At 35.0% G+C, this 20,436-nt stretch overlaps 1 protein-coding gene across 1 annotated transcript in view; it reads right to left on the reverse strand.

The window, feature by feature from the left end:
• Positions 1-9,486: 9,486 nt before the first annotated feature.
• LOC137634847 (uncharacterized) overlaps positions 9,487-20,436 on the reverse strand; it is a 79,909-nt gene continuing 68,959 nt past the window's right edge. The window contains exons 13-17 of the mRNA XM_068367400.1: positions 11,590-11,761; positions 10,994-11,139; positions 10,437-10,656; positions 10,137-10,299; positions 9,487-9,883 (exon numbers count right to left, since the gene is read on the reverse strand). Coding sequence (XP_068223501.1) covers positions 9,712-9,883; positions 10,137-10,299; positions 10,437-10,656; positions 10,994-11,139; positions 11,590-11,761 — 873 coding nt within the window. The 3' untranslated portion in view covers positions 9,487-9,711. The remainder of the gene's footprint in view (positions 9,884-10,136; positions 10,300-10,436; positions 10,657-10,993; positions 11,140-11,589; positions 11,762-20,436) is intronic.

Genomic DNA, 20,436 nt, shown 5'->3' on the forward strand with positions numbered 1-20,436 from the left:
TTGGGTGGACGAAATAATTTTAACCTATCAGCCTGTAGGAATATTTTTGGAGCTAAAAGGGCACCCCTGCGAGTCGGTGCAAATGTGCCTCATTAAAAATTTAGTATACTACTACTACTACTACTACTACTATACTACTACTACTACTACTACTACTACTACGATGTGGCCTCATTGGTAGCACCTTTTTCTCTCACCCAACTAGTCCTTTTATTCCAGTTATTTTGTTTGAACTTGTCCAAATTATAGGGACTACTAACATTTCTCTCCTTTTTTCGAATCATGGATACTGCAGTGTGTTCATGGTGATTAACTACTACGTATCAAAACTCATGTCGGCCTTGTGTTAATCTAGTTCGTTGGTTCCCAACCTTTTTTCAGTCATTTCACCCCTGCACCCAGTTCAACCATCCAGATTTCCCCCGTCATGCCCCGCCTAGCCCTCATGCCCACTCGCCTGCCTCAGAAATGGGCATGATATTCCAATTCTCCCCTTGAATATCATGTCAGTGAGAAATGATATGATCATATCACAATTGAATGGCTAACAACAAATTGCCGCACGTACTATGTGGATATTTTCCGCTTGTTTTAGTTAGTAGGTAGTGTAATTATTTCCCCCCTGGAAGCTTCAAATTTCCCCCAGGTTGGGAACCACTGATCTAGTTTAAAGGTTTCAAGGTCGCCCATAAATAGCAGAGGCAAGGGACAGTGCCAGTGCCCTAACAGAATAAAATCTAAATAAAATTTACTTTATTTCTTCGTATTTAAGATTAGAATTCATTGTATTTGCAGAACCATAGCCTCTGTACCACGGTCTTCCACTGTCTTGGGTTAGAGTTCTCTTGCTTGAGGGTACACGGAGAGACACGGTTCTATCTTATATCTTATTACTCTTCCTCTTGTTTTGTTAAAGTTTTTATAGTTTATAAAGTGATATTTATTTTAATATTGTTGCTCTTCTTAAAATATTTTATTTTTCCTTGTTCCCTTTCCTCAATGAGCTATTTTCCCTATTGGAGCCCCTGGGCTCATAGCATCCTGCTTTTCCAACTTAAGTGTTAATAATAATAATAATAATAATAATAATAATAATAATAATAATAATAATAATAATAATAATAATAATAATAATAATAATGACCCCATCCTGTCTCTCTTAAATTAGAAATGTTTAACTTCTAATTTCTAAGCTTTAAATACTTTTTTAATGTAGAAAACCTTGTGATAAAAGAAGCCCGTTTGGATCGACCGCTCAAACACAGGGGAACAGAATTTTGCAATATTTCAGTTTTCATTCAAAATTATTTCGTTGTTTTTTTTTTTTGTTTTTTTTTTCGCAATTCTGTTAGAATGCGTTTCTATCAATTAATATTTCAAAGGTGACGTATATTATGAGTTCTTTAACTTCACTGTTAAAAAGAAACAATGATTTTAATCGGAAACTCTCCGTAAAAATGTACTGTTTTCAGCCGTATTTCAGTAAAATACAGGGAATCGTAATATCACTCCTTTATGTCAAAATATTCGTTTTTAAAATAGTAAATGCCTGGCAACATTTATTCCAGATGTTCTATTTCTTCCCCCTTTCGTTCAAGGTTTATATATATCTATATATTTTATTTGTTATTTTTGTACGTTTTTTTTTATATATTTTTATACTCTACGTACACGATTTGTTTTATTATTTTTCATTTTGGTACAAGATTTTTCTTTCTTTACGTACAAGATTGTTTATATTTTAAGATTTTTATATATAATATATTCATTTTCGTACAAGGTTTATTGTTTTTTTCCTCTTCGTCCAAGGTTTATTATATATATATATATATATATATATATATATATATATATATATATATATATATATATATAATATATATATATATATATATATATATATATATATATATATATATATATATATTTACATTTTGTACAAGAACTATCATTAGCTCAAATGGAATTTTAGCTGTAATTCCCCTTGTCGCTTCTTCAGCGCCATCTACTAGTATGATTCCTCACCATATTTTACCAATCTTCTACATCCCTTGTCTCTTGGTATTTCTCCGTTTTTCATGTATCCCTAGTAACACTACTCCCTTCAATCTCAACCCCCCCCCTCTCTCTCTCCTTTTCCCTCTCCCTGCCATTCCCCTTCCTCCCCCCTCTCTCTCTCTCTCCTTTTCCCTCTCCCTGCCATCCCCCTTCCTCCCCCCCTCAACACGTTACATGTTCCCCAAGGGTGATAATGTTCCTATCACCGTGGCTATAACGAGAAGGGTGGCAGTGGAATAGACTTCCAAAATTAAGGGTGAAGTGTGCCTGCTCGTCCACGATTATGGTGGCAGATGCGAGATTTTCTTTCCCATAGATATACTTTTTTATTTTTTTTATTTTCCTATTTTTTTATTTTGTTCCATTTTTTGGGGTCCCTCGTAAATATGTAGTTAATTGCAAGGTTCCTTTGCAAATATTTTTTCTAAGGTTCCCAAGAAAGGTTGTAGTTTTCATAATTCCCTTGCAGCTATGTTGCTACTTAGTTATTTTCTGAATTCCTGTGTCTCTATAGAATTGTTTCGACTTCTTGCAACTATAAGGTTATTTGCAGGATTCTCTTACAACTATGGGGCTATTTACAGACTTCCCTCACAACTATGGGGTTATTTGCAGACTTCCCTCACAACTATGAGGTTATTTGCAGACTTCCCTCACAACTATGGGGTTATTTGCAGACTTCCCTCAACTATGTGGTAATTTGCAAACTTCCTTGAAAACTATGGGGTTATTTGCAAACTTCCCTTACAACTATGGGGTTATTTGCAGACTTCCCTCACAACTATGGGGTTATTTGCAGACTTTCCTCAACTATGTGGTAATTTGCAAACTTCCCTGAAAACTATGGGGTTATTTGCAAACTTCCCTTACAACTTTGGGGTTATTTGCAGACTTCCATCATAACTATGGGGTTATTTGCAGACTTCCCTTACAACTATGGGGTTGTTTATAGAGTTTCCTTACCTCTAAGCCATTACTGTATTTACCCAGGTCATTTAGAACTTTGGATTTATTTATTACTGATATGGTTGCCAATGAAGACAAAGTAAATTGTTGTTTGATGTAGTTCTGGCCTCTGGCTTGTTTACGGTTGATTTCAGCCACATAGTTTGAGATCCCTTGTATCAATAGCTCTGTTTACGGTTCCATTTTAACCATGGAGTTTGAGATCCCTCGTAACTATAGCTCTATACATTTCACTTTCAACCATGGAGTTTGAGATCCCTTGTAACTATATCTCTATGCATTTCACTTTCAACCATGGAGTTTGAGATCCCTTGTGTCCATAGCTCTTTTTACGGTTCCATTTCACCTTGTAACTATAGCTCTTTTTACACATCTCTTTCAACCATGGAGTTTGAGATGCCTTGTAACTAAAGCTCTGTTTATGGTTTCCTTTCAACCAAGAAGTTAAAGAGGTCCCTTATAACTATAGCTATTTTATTGTTCCATTTCAATCATGGAGTCATTGCATTTTTTTCGAGTTGCTCTGCAACTATACAGCTCTTAACAGTGATGTACTACAACTATGCAATTACTTACAAACCTACTTTACAAATTTGAAGTCAAAATTCGTCTCTTTTTATCCTTATGAGATAAGGATTTCATCTGGTTTCAATTCTGTGATTTCCTTTGGAGATTAGACTTCGTTAAGCAAACACCATTTCCTTTACTCAATGTAATCGAGAAAAAAACTTTCTTCATCTTGTCATGATATGCAGCCAAGAACTCTCTTATCATATATGAAATGTTACATCAGCTTTTTATAAGTTTTGAGTCATGTTTATTGGATTTAAATATTTTTGTAATTTTCCTTATACTGTTTGAATAAATTTCTTTTGAAATCAGCTGTTATTTCTTGTAAACCCCCCCCCCAAAAAAAAAGAGCAAAAGTTACTGAAAAGGGGGTCTAACTCCCCAGCTTTGAAATAATGATATTTATTAAATACAAAACACCATTTATTCAGTTTGTTGTTAGTTACAATAACATACGAATTTTGTATAAAGTTTTGAAAGTCTAGATTCAAATGATCTTTAGAGTCAGGATAAAATCGGCATAAGATGAAATTCTGTCAAGCAGAATAAACTTTGTTACTAAACTTTACCTATAAAGGGTTGAGACTTTGGAGATTAGAGCTGTTGCAACGTTTTACGTATTTGAGAGGCAATGCCATAAAGATTGGTTATCATAATGGGGAATATGGCAACGTTCCTAATCAGGCAAATCGCGAAGATTTTGTAGCTGGACTTATAAAATTTTCCTATGTTGGCTACGCATTATGGAAAGTAATCTGTTAACTTCCCTAATCTTAGGCAAATCTTGAGGCTTTTGTAGCTGGACTGTAACACGTTCCTATGTTGGCTACGCATTATGGAAAGTAATCCTAACTTAATAAAGTAATATGGCAACTTCCCTAATCGTAAGCCTTTGTAGATGGACTGTAACACGTTCCTATGTTGGCTACACATTATGGAAAGTAATCCTAACTTACTAAATTAGCATGGGAAGTTCCTTAATCATAGGCAAATCTCAAGCCTTTGTAGATGAACTACGAGATATTCCTATGTTGGCTACACTAAACACATTTTGAAAAGTAACCCTAACTTAATAAAGTAATATGGCAACTTCTCTAATAATAGAAAAATCTTAAGCCTTTGTAACTGAACTATAAGATATTCCTATGTTGGCTACACATTATACATTTTGGACAGTAATGCTAACTTAATAAAGGAATATGGAAACTTCCCTGGCTAATCTTAAGCCTTTGAACCTGAACTATAACATGTTCCTATGTTGGCAAGACATTACATATTTTTTCAAGTAATCCTAACCTAAAAAAGTATTATGGCAACTCCCTTAACCATAGGCAAATCGCAAAGCCTTTGTAGATAAACTACAAGATATTCGTATGTTGGCTACACATTATACATTTTGAAAAGTAATCCTAACTCTCTAAAGTAATATGGAAACTTCCTTAATCATAGGAAAATCTGAAGCCTTTGTAGTTGAACTATAACATGTTCCTATGTTGCCAAGGCATTGCACATTTTGGAAAGTAATCTTAACATTATCAAGTAACATGGTAACTTCTTCAATCATAGGTAAATCTTAAGCCTTTGTAGCTGAACTATAACACGTCCCTATGTTGGCTAATGTTGGCTACAACATACACATTTTGTTAAGCAATCCTCACATAAAAAAGTAACATGGCTAGCCTAATCATTGGCAAATCTTAAGCCTTTGTAGCTGAACTTTAACATGTTCTTATGTTGGCTACACTATACACATTATTGAAAGTAATCCTAACTTAATAAAGTAATATGGAAACTTCCTTAATCATAGGCAAATCTCAAGCCTTTGTAGCTGAATTATATCATTCCTATGTTGGCTACACATTACACATTTTGGAAAGTACTCCTCACATAATAAAGTAACATGAAAACCATAATCATAGGCAAATCTCAAGCCTTTATAGCTGAACTTTAACATGTTCCTATGTTGAATACACAATACACACAATCCTAACATAATAAAGTAATATTAATGGTTCAGAAATATCTGTAAACTGTTGACGAAGGACTCGCCTTTTGTGGGAATGAAATAAAACACACACTTACATCACAATCGCCTTTTTAATCATATCCGAAGACTTAACACATTCTTTTTAAGTTTCTTCCTTATGCCTGTCTCAAGAACCTCGGTGTAAAATAAGTTCAAATTGAACTGGAAGCACCAATTGCGTTCTCCCTTCATTCAACACCATTTTTTTTTTAACAATCCACTTGAGAAAACAATTTCACCAATTTAAAAATCTCGCCAATTTCTGACCAATTACTCCAGTCACAGTTATCATTTTTTTCCAATTTTAGAAATCTGTGCTGGAAGTTCATGTGCTTTGGCAAAATAGGTAAATGGAATCAACAAAACAAATTTACTGTAACATAAATTATTAGCAATCTATTTCATGCTTGACATAACCTCCAAAATACTGAAGAAAAAATTGGTGCCTTAAGGACAACATCACACTACAATAATTTTTCCAAAATAATTATTGTCTGAGACTCTAAGGAAGACATTTAAAAAAGCTCCACTAATTCTCTTGTATATATAAAATTCTTACAAACAACATGAAAACCTTTTACACGGTTGTATCAAATAGGCTATTTTAGGAAAAATATTAGGTTGGGGGAATTTAAATAGATTCAATAGAATTCTTTTTTCTTTTTTATTTCCTTCACTTCTTGTATATAAACATCTTGGAGGACCACCATTGTTCTTTCGAGATCTACACATTCTATACTCTCTCTTTTTTAATGAGGCGCATTTGCACCGAGTCTCAATGGGTGCCATTTTAGCTCGGAAATGTTTCCTACTAGCTGATTGGTTGGACAAGATAATTCTAACTAATCAGGTAGTAGGAAACTTTTTCGAGCTAAAATGGCACCCCTCAGAGTCAGTGCAAATGTGCCCCATTAAAAAAATGAGTATAGTTATAAGGCAAAGTTAACTGGCCCAGATTTTCAATTAGCATTGAACACTTTTAATAAAACACACCCATTGGATAAAAAAAAATCCAAACCAGAAATCTTTATGAATATATAATTTAGATTTTGTTTGATAAATCAAAACTTCAAACAATCCTACCATTATGCCTGATTTTTTTTTAATCGGGTTAGACTTCTCAAATACGTAAATTGTTTGAAAATCAAGATTGAGACAAGTTAGTCATTAGGCTTAATTAACTTTGCGATAATAAAACCAAACGTTTTTTAAATTAATTATTATTATTTTAATTTTTTTCCGGGACACATTCAAAGAACAAGATGCTGGGTCCCCCTCTTACTTTCTCTTTTACGATGCGGACATAACTGACCAAGACATTATTAGTACCTACCTACAAATACCAATTTCTAACCGTAGAGAGAGAGAGAGAGAGAGAGAGAGAGAGAGAGAGAGAGAGAGAGAGAGAGAGAGAGAGAGAGAGAGAGAGAGAGAGAGAGAGAAGGCTTCTGGATGTCTCAAAAACCTTCAAGTCCATCCGCGGAGACTCCATTTGCTCTTGGATAAAACGAATTAGTTTAAACGATTAGAGAGTTTATGATCGTAGAGAGAGAGAGAGAGAGAGAGAGAGAGAGAGAGAGAGAGAGAGAGAGAGAGAGAGAAGGCGTTATAAGGATTTTGGATGTCTTAAGACATTTTAGTGCATTCACGGAGACTCCATTTGCTCTCAGATAAAGCGAATTAGTTTAAACGTTTTGAGGGTTTTTATGATCTAAGAGAGAGAGAGAGAGAGAGAGAGAGAGAGAGAGAGAGAGAGAGAGAGAGAGAGAGAGAGAGAGAGATACAAGGCTTGTGGAGACTTTAGTCCATCCGGGGAGACTATTTGCTCTTGGATAGTGTAAATTACTTTAAACGTTTAGCGAGAGAGAGAGAGAGAGAGAGAGAGAGAGAGAGAGAGAGAGAGAGAGAGAGAGAGAGAGAGAGAGATAGATAGGATTCTTACCATCCTGACAATAGTTCCCAATATCGCTTCTCTTCGTTATTCGTCAAAACTAAAATAATTGTAAAGTTGCGGTAGCTTCAACCACTTTGATCGTGATCGCAATATCCTAAATCAATTATATCGAGACTTTTTTAAACAATGAAGATGGCTACACCTACATACAAATCATAGAAATAAAACCTATAAAACACGATTTCCTCAGCGGTGAGAATATATCACCTATAACCAACCATTTCATCATGCAAAGACTAGAAGATAGTACGAGTAACTTTGTTATTTCTATAACAAAAAAAAAGTTATATAAAAAAGGGGGGTCTGACTCCCCAGGTTTTGAATCAATTCCTCTGGGGGAGTGAGACACGGGGGGTTGGGTAGGGGGGGGGGGTAGGGGGGTATCGACCATCACATTCTATACTCGATATCTTTAATGAGGTGCATTTGCTCCGGGTCGCATGGGTGTCCTTTTAGCTCGGAAAAGTTTCCCACTACCTGATTGGTTGGACAAGATAATTCTAACCAATCAGTTAGTAGGAATCTTTACCGAGGTGCCACTTTAGCTCGGAAAAGTTTCCGACTACCTGATGGGTTGGACAAGATAATTCTAACCAATCAGATGGCAGGAATCTTTTCCGAAGTGCCTTTTTAGCTCGGAAAAGTTTCCGACTACCTGATGGGTTGGACAAGATAATTCTAACCAATCAGATGGCAGGAATCTTTTCCGAAGTGCCTTTTTAGCTCGGAAAAGTTTCGTACTAGCTGATTGGTTGGACAAGATAATTCTAACCAATCAGCTAGTAGGAATCTTTTCCGATGTGGCCCTTTAGCTCGGAAAAGTTTCACACTAGCTGATTGGTTGGACAAGATAATTCTAACCAATCAGCTAGCAGGAAACTTTTCTAAGTTAAAAGGGCACCCTTGCGAGTCAGTGCAAATCCGCCTCATAAAAAAATAATGAGTATACCTGTTAATATAATCTATATAGGACAAATTTATCTTTTTTTCCAACGGGTAGCAGAGGCACTTAAGTTGGATTTAAATCAGAAAAAAAGCGCTCTACTGCGGACAATATCTTCGCAAAAAAAGAGAGCTTTATTGACTTCATTGTATCTTGAGAAAAGGAACTGTAGTTGAGACGTTATTGAGAGAAATAACGGATCTACATGTAACCTTAGTTTGGTAGCATATTCCACATATTGAGAGATGTTATAAATACTACTAATGCAATTTATATGTCTGCAGTCGCTGTGCGTAACTCCGAGAGTACTGTAAATAACAAACCGCTTTTTATTTTAAGTCTGCTTGTGGTCCCTTACACTAGTAATATGGCTATATCACAATGTATAAATAAATAAACTATACATCATCTTTCAGTACACATGAATCACGCTATAAACCACTTTTATTTCTGCCATTGCGAAGAACTTCTATTTACAAAAGCAAAATTAAAAAAAAAAAAAAAAAACTGCTGGCCATGACCTGGACAATCAGCATATTTTCATTTGAGTTGGCATGCAGCTAAAAGAAGGGGGCGGGGTTAATTTGTCTATCATAATAAAAACCATATGGGGAGGTCATAGCTATTCAGTTAACATATTTCTATACAAACTTGGACGAATTATTCTGAACACTTAATGTACAGCTTATGAAGTAACTAACACGAGTCACTTTTTGCTTGATTTGCAGTTTTTTTTTTCAAGTCTTAATGTTTTTTTGAAAGGCGTTGAATAAACCCTCTTTGCTATGGCACGTTTTTTTTTACAGTTTCAATACAGTGCCAGTAACTTCTATTGCACCAATTCACTCTGTATGTGTTGCAGCTGAGTAGTCTTTAATTTTCATTGCACAGATATTTTTGAAGTCTTCAACACAAGTGATTAGCATCAATTAGTAAATAGTTTTAGAACTGTGTTAATTAAACAATTCAATCGTGTTTCACATTTTTTTTTCATTATTACACAATGTACAGTTACAACACACTCCTTTACACTCCTTGAACTGCTATAGGGCAGTTCATTCAACAAATTGATAGAACGTACTTTATAAAAGAATCACTTTCATTCGTAAAAGGTGTCCATATAACCATCGTTAACATCCGCAGTACTTTTCCCAATTCATAGAAACGTAGGATTCTCAAGGCTCTAACGCCGCCTCATATCCAAGCTCCTGAGTGAGATTCCAGAACATGAGCTGCATCTGGACGGCCCATGACTCTTAGGATATTCAGAAGGTCTGTCAGGGCATTGGGCTCTCTGTGTCTCGCTTCCCATAAGTCAAGTATGTGTTCGGTGGGGCTTGGCTTGCAGGCAAAGTAGTTTAAGTATCTGTTGGGATAAGAGAATATTTGTTATATTGTATATTAGAGATATACTCTTGAATATCAAAGGTCAGTTCTGCTCAACAGGCCATAGTGGCCAAAATTTTGAAAAATTTAAGAAAGGCAAAAGTAGTTGGGATAAGAGCATATTTGTACTATTGTTTATTTAGAAACCTACTCTTACGTATCAAAGGTTAGTTGTGCTCAACAAGCCATAGTGGCCAAAATTTCGAAATTTTTACGAAATAAGAGAAACCTACCTGTCAACGTTTAACCTGGCAGCCAATAATCGCCAGTCGTTACCTCTAGCATTAGGAGGATCTAAGCAACGGCAAAGTTCTTGCCTTAATCTGTGAGGTAGCCTAAAAGCTTCTGGTTCTGGAGTCAAGGTAACCAGAGAGGAACATCCGCTACTAGAAGTTACTGTAAAAGAGCATTATAATGAAGTTTGAGGCACTTTTACCATGGGTCTCAGAAGGAAAGCAAAAAATTTGAAGTATATTTTGACAGAACTGGAAAATTGTCAAAATCAGATAAAGGATTTAAAAAAATCTGCGTACCTGTTGAAGTCCTTGGTGCAATGTGAGCTGGGGATGCTGTAACTGGGGCATAAGGAAAGTCCGAATTAATTCGGAGAATTTGTCTGTGGGTTGAAGACCCTTTCTGTTGAGCTAATAGGCGGCAGGAGAGGGGGGCCGATGTGCCTTCAGTTCGGCCTAGAGTAAAAGCTGCACTGACGGCTTCGTGAGACGAACCCCATAAGCGTTCAAAAGAGATTTCCTGAGTTTAAAAGACAAAAAGCAATTTTAGCATTTTGAAATCATCGACTATTGTGTTTCAGCTATAGGGAATCAGTATTTAGACTCGATGTCAAAGGTATAAGTAATTGACTAAAGTGCTTGAGCTATAGGGAGCTAGTTTTCAGACAAAATAGCAAAGGTAGAAATCATTATGCATCGTGTTCCAGCTATATTGAACCAGTATTTAGACACTGTCAAAGGTAGAAATCATTGGCTATTGCGTTTCAGCTATAGGCAACCAGTACTTAGACTAAATGTCAAAGGTATGAATGATACTCAAGGTTGTAAGACAAATGGAAGAGTTATTAAAACTCTACCTGATAGTGGAAAGGAGGTGGAATTCTCCATCCTGGACCCAGATCATCTAGTGTCAAACATAAGTTTGCACCACAGTCTTGCAGTAACAACATCTTTGGTTTGTCCAGTAAGGAGGCTCCACGTCTTCGCTCTTTCTTTATTATACCTGTACCGGGTGGTAAATTTTTGTAAGTAATACTTGTGATAGGTTGAATATTGAAAAAAAAAATGTCAGTTATACTAGTGGCAGGTGGAAAATTTTGTCAATTATACATCTGTGACATAGAAAACTTATATATTACTTCTTGGAGGTGGGGAATTAAGTAAATTATATCTGTAACAAGTGGATAATTTAATAAAAAGGATACATCCTATTGAATTAAAATATCAGTTTCTACAAAGTATACTGATTTGTATTGAAATGTACTGATGTAATTGTCAATTAAGGATAAATCCTATTCAATAAAATATTAGTTTTTACAAATTTCACCGATTTGTATTGATGAAATATACTGATGAAATTGTTTAAAGTTTAAACAAATAGTTTGTAGTTAGTCATCGTTTTGATGAAACATATATATAAAATTATATCAAGTTTAACCATTATTAAACTAACTTGTTAATTCTGCCATAGTGTCGTGGATGATGTGAAGAGTGACTGTCAACACGCCTGAGTTGGTGGGCGGAGGAGCGGCAGCTACCACCTTGAGCTGCTTCACAGCAGAATTTGAGCCAGCGCTTTCCCCTACTAGAACGAACTGCTGAAGTTCCTCTGTCATCATGTGTACCTATATAAGGATAGGATATTGCAATGAAAGTAAGTGATGGGGAATTTGTTCTCGTGATAAAAAAATTTATTTAGTGGATGGGGAATTTGTTTTAAACAGTATTTTATTTAGGGGATAGGGAATTTGTTTTAAATTGATAACTTATCAAGTGGATAGAGAATTTGTTTTAAACACAACAAGTTAAGTAGATGGGGAATTTGTTTTAGATTTTTGAGTGGATGGGGAATTTGTTTTAAACATTAAAAATTTTATTTAGGTGATAGGGAATTTGTTTTAAACAGTAAAAATTTTATTTAATGGATGGGGAATTTGTTTTAAACAGTAAAAATTTTATTTAGTGGATGGGGAATTTGTTTTAAACAGTAAAAATTTTATTTAGTGGATGGGGAATTTGTTTTAAACAGTAAAAATTTTATTTAGTGGATGGGGAATTTGTTTTAAACAGTAAAAATTTTATTTAGTGGATGGGGAATTGGTTTTAAACAGTAAAAATTTTATTTAGTGGATGGGGAATTTGTTTTAAACAGTAAAAATTTTATTTAGTGGATGGGGAATTGGTTTTAAACAGTAAAAATTTTATTTAGTGGATGGGGAATTGGTTTTAAACAGTAAAAATTTTATTTAGTGGATGGGGAATTTGTTTTAAACGGTAAAAATTTTATTTAGTGGATGGGGAATTTGTTTTAAACAGTAAAAAATTGTATTTAGTGGATGGGGGATTTGTTTTAAACACAACAAAATGTTAATTAGATGGGGAATTTGTTTTAAAAAGATACTTTAAAATAAAATCTATATCCACTTAATTACAAATAATTTTTTTTAATAAAATCTATATCCACTTAATTGTAAACAAATTAATAGGAGAATTTGTTTAAAACTGATAAAATTTTAATTAAATGTCTGGAGAATTTGTTTAAAACTGATAAAATTTTAATTGAATGTGTTTTTAACGACAATTTGTTTTAAACGTATAACAAGTGGGAAAAGAATTTTTGTTTATACCTAATAAAATCTTTAGTTGAAAATTTGTTTTAAACTGGTAAAATTTTTAATTGAGAAATTTGTTTTAAAGGCATATTTTTAATTGAGTGGCTGCTGGATTATTAGATAAAGACTATGGAAGATTAATTTGTTTTAAAGCATTTTTGATTTATTAGATAGAGAATTTTCTTATAATGCAACACATATATTTCCTTCACTGTTCTGAACTTCAACCTTGTCTTTATATTCAACACACATATTGTTTCCTTGATGCTGCTGTTTTAACCTTGTCTTTCTATTGCTGCTGTGGACTTCAACCTTGTCTTTCTATTGCTGCTACACATATTTTTTCCTTGATGCTGCTGTTTTAACCTTGTCTTTCTATTGCTGCTGTGGACTTCAACCTTGTCTTTATATTCAACACACATATTTTTTCCTTGATGCTGCTGTTTTAACCTAGTCTTTCTATTGCTGCTGTGGACTTCAACCTTGTCTTTATATTCAACACACATATTTTTTAATTGAGAAATTTGTTTTAAAGGCATATTTTTAATTGAGTGGCTGCTGAATTAGTTGAAAATTTGTTTTAAACTGGTAAAATTTTTAATTGAGAAATTTGTTTTAAAGGCATATTTTTAATTGAGTGGCTGTTGAATTATTAGATAAAGACTATGGAAGATTAATTTGTTTTAAAGCATTTTTGATTTATTAGATAAAGAATTTTCTTATAATGCAACACAGATATTTCCTTCACTGTTCTGAACTTCAACCTTGTCTTTATATTCAACACACATATTGTTTCCTTGATGCTGCTGTTTTAACCTTGTCTTTCTATTGCTGCTGTGGACTTCAACCTTGTCTTTATATTCAACACACATATTTTTTCCTTGATGCTGCTGTTTTAACCTTGTCTTTCTATTGCTGCTGTGGACTTCAACCTTGTCTTTATATTCAACACACATATTTTTTCCTTGATGCTCCTTTTTTAACCTTGTCTTTCTATTGCTGCTGTGGATATTTTCAACCTTGTCTTTATAATCAACACACACATTTTTTCCTTGATGCTGCTGTTTTAACCTTGTCTTTCTATTGCTGCTGTTTCCGAAGTTCAACCTTGTCTTTCTATTGCTGCTGTTCTGGACTTCAATGCTGCTGTTCTGGACTTCAATGCTGCTGTTCTGGACTTCAATGCTGCTGTTGTCTTTATATATTGCTGCTGTTCTGGACTTCAACCTTGTCTTTGCTGCTGTTCTGGACTTCAACCTTGTCTTTGCTGCTGTTCTGGACTTCAACCTTGTCTTTGCTGCTGTTCTGGACTTCAACCTTGTCTTTGCTGCTGTTCTGGACTTCAACCTTGTCTTTGCTGCTGTTCTGGACTTCAACCTTGTCTTTGCTGCTGTTCTGGACTTCAACCTTGTCTTTATATTCAACACACATACATTTACCTTGATACTGTTCTGAACTTCAACCTTGTCTTTATATATTCAACACACATATTTCACACATTTTTTTCATATTCAACACACATATTTCACACATATTTTTTTTCCTTGATGCTTTTAACCTTGTCTTTCTATTGCTGCTGTGGACTCCTTGTCTTTATATTCAACACACATATTTTTTCCTTGATGCTGCTGTTTTAACCTAGTCTTTCTATTGCTGCTGTGGACTCCTTGTCTTTATATTCAATACACATATTTTTTCCTTGATGCTGCTGTTTTAACCTAGTCTTTCTATTGCTGCTGTGGACTCCTTGTCTTTATATTCAATACACATATTTTTTCCTTGATGCTGCTGTTTTAACCTAGTCTTTCTATTGCTGCTGCTGTGTTGGACTTCAATGCTGCTGTTTTAACCTTGTCTTTCTATTGCTGCTGTGGACTCCTTGTCTTTATATTCAACAGACATATTTTTTCCTTGATGCTGCTGTTTTAACCTAGTCTTTCTATTGCTGCTGCTGTGTTGGACTTCAATGCTGCTGTTTTAACCTTGTCTTTCTATTGCTGCTGTGGACTCCTTGTCTTTATATTCAACAGACATATTTTTTCCTTGATGCTGCTGTTTTAACCTAGTCTTTGTATTGCTGCTGCTGTGTTGGACTTCAATGCTGCTGTTTTAATTTTTTCCTTGATGCTGCTGTTTTAACCTAGTCTTTCTATTGCTGCTGTGTTGGACTTCAATGCTGCTGTTTTAATTTTTTCCTTGATGCTGCTGTTTTAACCTAGTCTTTGTATTGCTGCTGTGTTGGACTTCAATGCTGCTGTTTTAATTTTTTCCTTGATGCTGCTGTCTTAACCTAGTCTTTCTATTGCTGCTGTGTTGGACTTCAACCTTGTCTTTATATTCAACACACATATTTTTTCCTTGATGCTGCTGTTTTAACCTAGTCTTTCTATTGCTGCTGTGTTGGACTTCAACCTTGTCTTTATATTCAACACACATATTTTTTCCTTGATGCTGCTGTTTTAACCTAGTCTTTCTATTGCTGCTGCTGTGTTGGACTTCAATGCTGCTGTTTTAACCTTGTCTTTCTATTGCTGCTGTGGACTCCTTGTCTTTATATTCAACAGACATATTTTTTCCTTGATGCTGCTGTTTTAACCTAGTCTTTCTATTGCTGCTGTGTTGGACTTCAACCTTGTCTTTATATTCAACACACATATTTTTTCCTTGATGCTGCTGTTTTAACCTAGTCTTTCTATTGCTGCTGCTGTGTTGGACTTCAATGCTGCTGTTTTAACCTTGTCTTTCTATTGCTGCTGTGGACTCCTTGTCTTTATATTCAACAGACATATTTTTTCCTTGATGCTGCTGTTTTAACCTAGTCTTTGTATTGCTGCTGCTGTGTTGGACTTCAATGCTGCTGTTTTAATTTTTCCTTGATGCTGCTGTTTTAACCTAGTCTTTCTATTGCTGCTGTGTTGGACTTCAATGCTGCTGTTTTAATTTTTTCCTTGATGCTGCTGTTTTAACCTAGTCTTTGTATTGCTGCTGTGTTGGACTTCAACCTTGTCTTTATATTCAACACACATATTTTTTCCTTGATGCTGCTGTTTTAACCTTGTCTTTCTATTGCTGCTGTGGACTTCAACCTTGTCTTTATATTCAACACACATATTTTTTCCTTGATGCTGCTGTTTTAACCTAGTCTTTCTATTGCTGCTGTGGACTTCAACCTTGTCTTTATATTCAACACACATATTTTTTAATTGAGAAATTTGTTTTAAAGGCATATTTTTAATTGAGTGGCTGCTGAATTAGTTGAAAATTTGTTTTAAACTGGTAAAATTTTCAATTGAGAAATTTGTTCTAAAGGCATATTTTTAATTGAGTGGCTGTTGAATTATTAGATAAAGACTATGGAAGATTAATTTGTTTTAAAGCATTTTTGATTTATTAGATAAAGAATTTTCTTATAATGCAACACAGATATTTCCTTCACTGTTCTGAACTTCAACCTTGTCTTTATATTCAACACACATATTGTTTCCTTGATGCTGCTGTTTTAACCTTGTCTTTCTATTGCTGCTGTGGACTTCAACCTTGTCTTTATATTCAACACACATATTTTTTCCTTGATGCTGCTGTTTTAACCTTGTCTTTCTATTGCTGCTGTGGACTTCAACCTTGTCTTTATATTCAACACACATATTTTTTCCTTGATGCTGCTGTTTTAACCTTGTCTTTCTATTGCTGCTGTGGACTTCAACCTTGTCTTTATATTCAACACACATATTTTTTCCTTGATGCTCCTTTTTTAACCTTGTCTTTCTATTGCTGCTGTGGATATTTTCAACCTTGTCTTTATATTCAACACACACATTTTTTCCTTGATGCTGCTGTTTTAACCTTGTCTTTCTATTGCTGCTGTTTCCGAAGTTCAACCTTGTCTTTCTATTGCTGCTGTTCTGGACTTCAATGCTGCTGTTCTGGACTTCAATGCTGCTGTTCTGGACTTCAATGCTGCTGTTGTCTTTATATATTGCTGCTGTTCTGGACTTCAACCTTGTCTTTGCTGCTGTTCTGGACTTCAACCTTGTCTTTGCTGCTGTTCTGGACTTCAACCTTGTCTTTGCTGCTGTTCTGGACTTCAACCTTGTCTTTGCTGCTGTTCTGGACTTCAACCTTGTCTTTGCTGCTGTTCTGGACTTCAACCTTGTCTTTATATTCAACACACATACATTTACCTTGATACTGTTCTGAACTTCAACCTTGTCTTTATATATTCAACACACATATTTCACACATTTTTTTCATATTCAACACACATATTTCACACATTTTTTTTCCTTGATGCTTTTAACCTTGTCTTTCTATTGCTGCTGTGGACTCCTTGTCTTTATATTCAACACACATATTTTTTCCTTGATGCTGCTGTTTTAACCTAGTCTTTCTATTGCTGCTGTGGACTCCTTGTCTTTATATTCAATACACATATTTTTTCCTTGATGCTGCTGTTTTAACCTAGTCTTTCTATTGCTGCTGCTGTGTTGGACTTCAATGCTGCTGTTTTAACCTTGTCTTTCTATTGCTGCTGTGGACTCCTTGTCTTTATATTCAACAGACATATTTTTTCCTTGATGCTGCTGTTTTAACCTAGTCTTTCTATTGCTGCTGCTGTGTTGGACTTCAATGCTGCTGTTTTAACCTTGTCTTTCTATTGCTGCTGTGGACTCCTTGTCTTTATATTCAACAGACATATTTTTTCCTTGATGCTGCTGTTTTAACCTAGTCTTTGTATTGCTGCTGCTGTGTTGGACTTCAATGCTGCTGTTTTAATTTTTTCCTTGATGCTGCTGTTTTAACCTAGTCTTTCTATTGCTGCTGTGTTGGACTTCAATGCTGCTGTTTTAATTTTTTCCTTGATGCTGCTGTTTTAACCTAGTCTTTGTATTGCTGCTGTGTTGGACTTCAATGCTGCTGTTTTAATTTTTTCCTTGATGCTGCTGTCTTAACCTAGTCTTTCTATTGCTGCTGTGTTGGACTTCAACCTTGTCTTTATATTCAACACACATATTTTTTCCTTGATGCTGCTGTTTTAACCTAGTCTTTCTATTGCTGCTGTGTTGGACTTCAACCTTGTCTTTATATTCAACACACATATTTTTTCCTTGATGCTGCTGTTTTAACCTAGTCTTTCTATTGCTGCTGCTGTGTTGGACTTCAATGCTGCTGTTTTAACCTTGTCTTTCTATTGCTGCTGTGGACTCCTTGTCTTTATATTCAACAGACATATTTTTTCCTTGATGCTGCTGTTTTAACCTAGTCTTTGTATTGCTGCTGCTGTGTTGGACTTCAATGCTGCTGTTTTAATTTTTCCTTGATGCTGCTGTTTTAACCTAGTCTTTCTATTGCTGCTGTGTTGGACTTCAATGCTGCTGTTTTAATTTTTTCCTTGATGCTGCTGTTTTAACCTAGTCTTTGTATTGCTGCTGTGTTGGACTTCAACCTTGTCTTTATATTCAACACACATATTTTTTCCTTGATGCTGCTGTTTTAACCTTGTCTTTCTATTGCTGCTGTGGACTTCAACCTTGTCTTTATATTCAACACACATATTTTTTCCTTGATGCTGCTGTTTTAACCTAGTCTTTCTATTGCTGCTGTGGACTTCAACCTTGTCTTTATATTCAACACACATATTTTTTAATTGAGAAATTTGTTTTAAAGGCATATTTTTAATTGAGTGGCTGCTGAATTAGTTGAAAATTTGTTTTAAACTGGTAAAATTTTCAATTGAGAAATTTGTTTTAAAGGCATATTTTTAATTGAGTGGCTGTTGAATTATTAGATAAAGACTATGGAAGATTAATTTGTTTTAAAGCATTTTTGATTTATTAGATAAAGAATTTTCTTATAATGCAACACAGATATTTCCTTCACTGTTCTGAACTTCAACCTTGTCTTTATATTCAACACACATATTGTTTCCTTGATGCTGCTGTTTTAACCTTGTCTTTCTATTGCTGCTGTGGACTTCAACCTTGTCTTTATATTCAACACACATATTTTTTCCTTGATGCTGCTGTTTTAACCTTGTCTTTCTATTGCTGCTGTGGACTTCAACCTTGTCTTTATATTCAACACACATATTTTTTCCTTGATGCTGCTGTTTTAACCTTGTCTTTCTATTGCTGCTGTGGACTTCAACCTTGTCTTTATATTCAACACACATATTTTTTCCTTGATGCTCCTTTTTTAACCTTGTCTTTCTATTGCTGCTGTGGATATTTTCAACCTTGTCTTTATATTCAACACACACATTTTTTCCTTGATGCTGCTGTTTTAACCTTGTCTTTCTATTGCTGCTGTTTCCGAAGTTCAACCTTGTCTTTCTATTGCTGCTGTTCTGGACTTCAATGCTGCTGTTCTGGACTTCAATGCTGCTGTTCTGGACTTCAATGCTGCTGTTGTCTTTATATATTGCTGCTGTTCTGGACTTCAACCTTTTCTTTGCTGCTGTTCTGGACTTCAACCTTGTCTTTGCTGCTGTTCTGGACTTCAACCTTGTCTTTGCTGCTGTTCTGGACTTCAACCTTGTCTTTGCTGCTGTTCTGGACTTCAACCTTGTCTTTGCTGCTGTTCTGGACTTCAACCTTGTCTTTGCTGCTGTTCTGGACTTCAACCTTGTCTTTGCTGCTGTTCTGGACTTCAACCTTGTCTTTGCTGCTGTTCTGGACTTCAACCTTGTCTTTGCTGCTGTTCTGGACTTCAACCTTGTCTTTGCTGCTGTTCTGGACTTCAACCTTGTCTTTATATTCAACACACATACATTTACCTTGATACTGTTCTGAACTTCAACCTTGTCTTTATATATTCAACACACATATTTCACACATATTTTTTTCATATTCAACACACATATTTCACACATATTTTTTTTCCTTGATGCTTTTAACCTTGTCTTTCTATTGCTGCTGTGGACTCCTTGTCTTTATATTCAACACACATATTTTTTCCTTGTTTTTCATATTCAACACACATATTTCACACATATTTTTTTTCCTTGATGCTTTTAACCTTGTCTTTCTATTGCTGCTGTGGACTCCTTGTCTTTATATTCAACACACATATTTTTTCCTTGATGCTGCTGTTTTAACCTAGTCTTTCTATTGCTGCTGTGGACTCCTTGTCTTTATATTCAATACACATATTTTTTCCTTGATGCTGCTGTTTTAACCTAGTCTTTCTATTGCTGCTGCTGTGTTGGACTTCAATGCTGCTGTTTTAATTTTTCCTTGATGCTGCTGTTTTAACCTAGTCTTTCTATTGCTGCTGTGTTGGACTTCAATGCTGCTGTTTTAATTTTTTCCTTGATGCTGCTGTTTTAACCTAGTCTTTGTATTGCTGCTGTGTTGGACTTCAACCTTGTCTTTATATTCAACACACATATTTTTTCCTTGATGCTGCTGTTTTAACCTTGTCTTTCTATTGCTGCTGTGGACTTCAACCTTGTCTTTATATTCAACACACACATTTTTTCCTTGATGCTGCTGTTTTAACCTTGTCTTTCTATTGCTGCTGTTCCGAAGTTCAACCTTGTCTTTCTAATGCTGCTGTTCTGGACTTCAATGCTGCTGTTGTCTTTATATATTGCTGCTGTTCTGGACTTCAACCTTGTCTTTGCTGCTGTTCTGGACTTCAACCTTGTCTTTGCTGCTGTTCTGGACTTCAACCTTGTCTTTATATTCAAC

The sequence above is a fragment of the Palaemon carinicauda genome, chromosome 45, assembly GCF_036898095.1.
Source record: "Palaemon carinicauda isolate YSFRI2023 chromosome 45, ASM3689809v2, whole genome shotgun sequence".
NCBI classification, from domain to species: domain Eukaryota; kingdom Metazoa; phylum Arthropoda; class Malacostraca; order Decapoda; family Palaemonidae; genus Palaemon; species Palaemon carinicauda.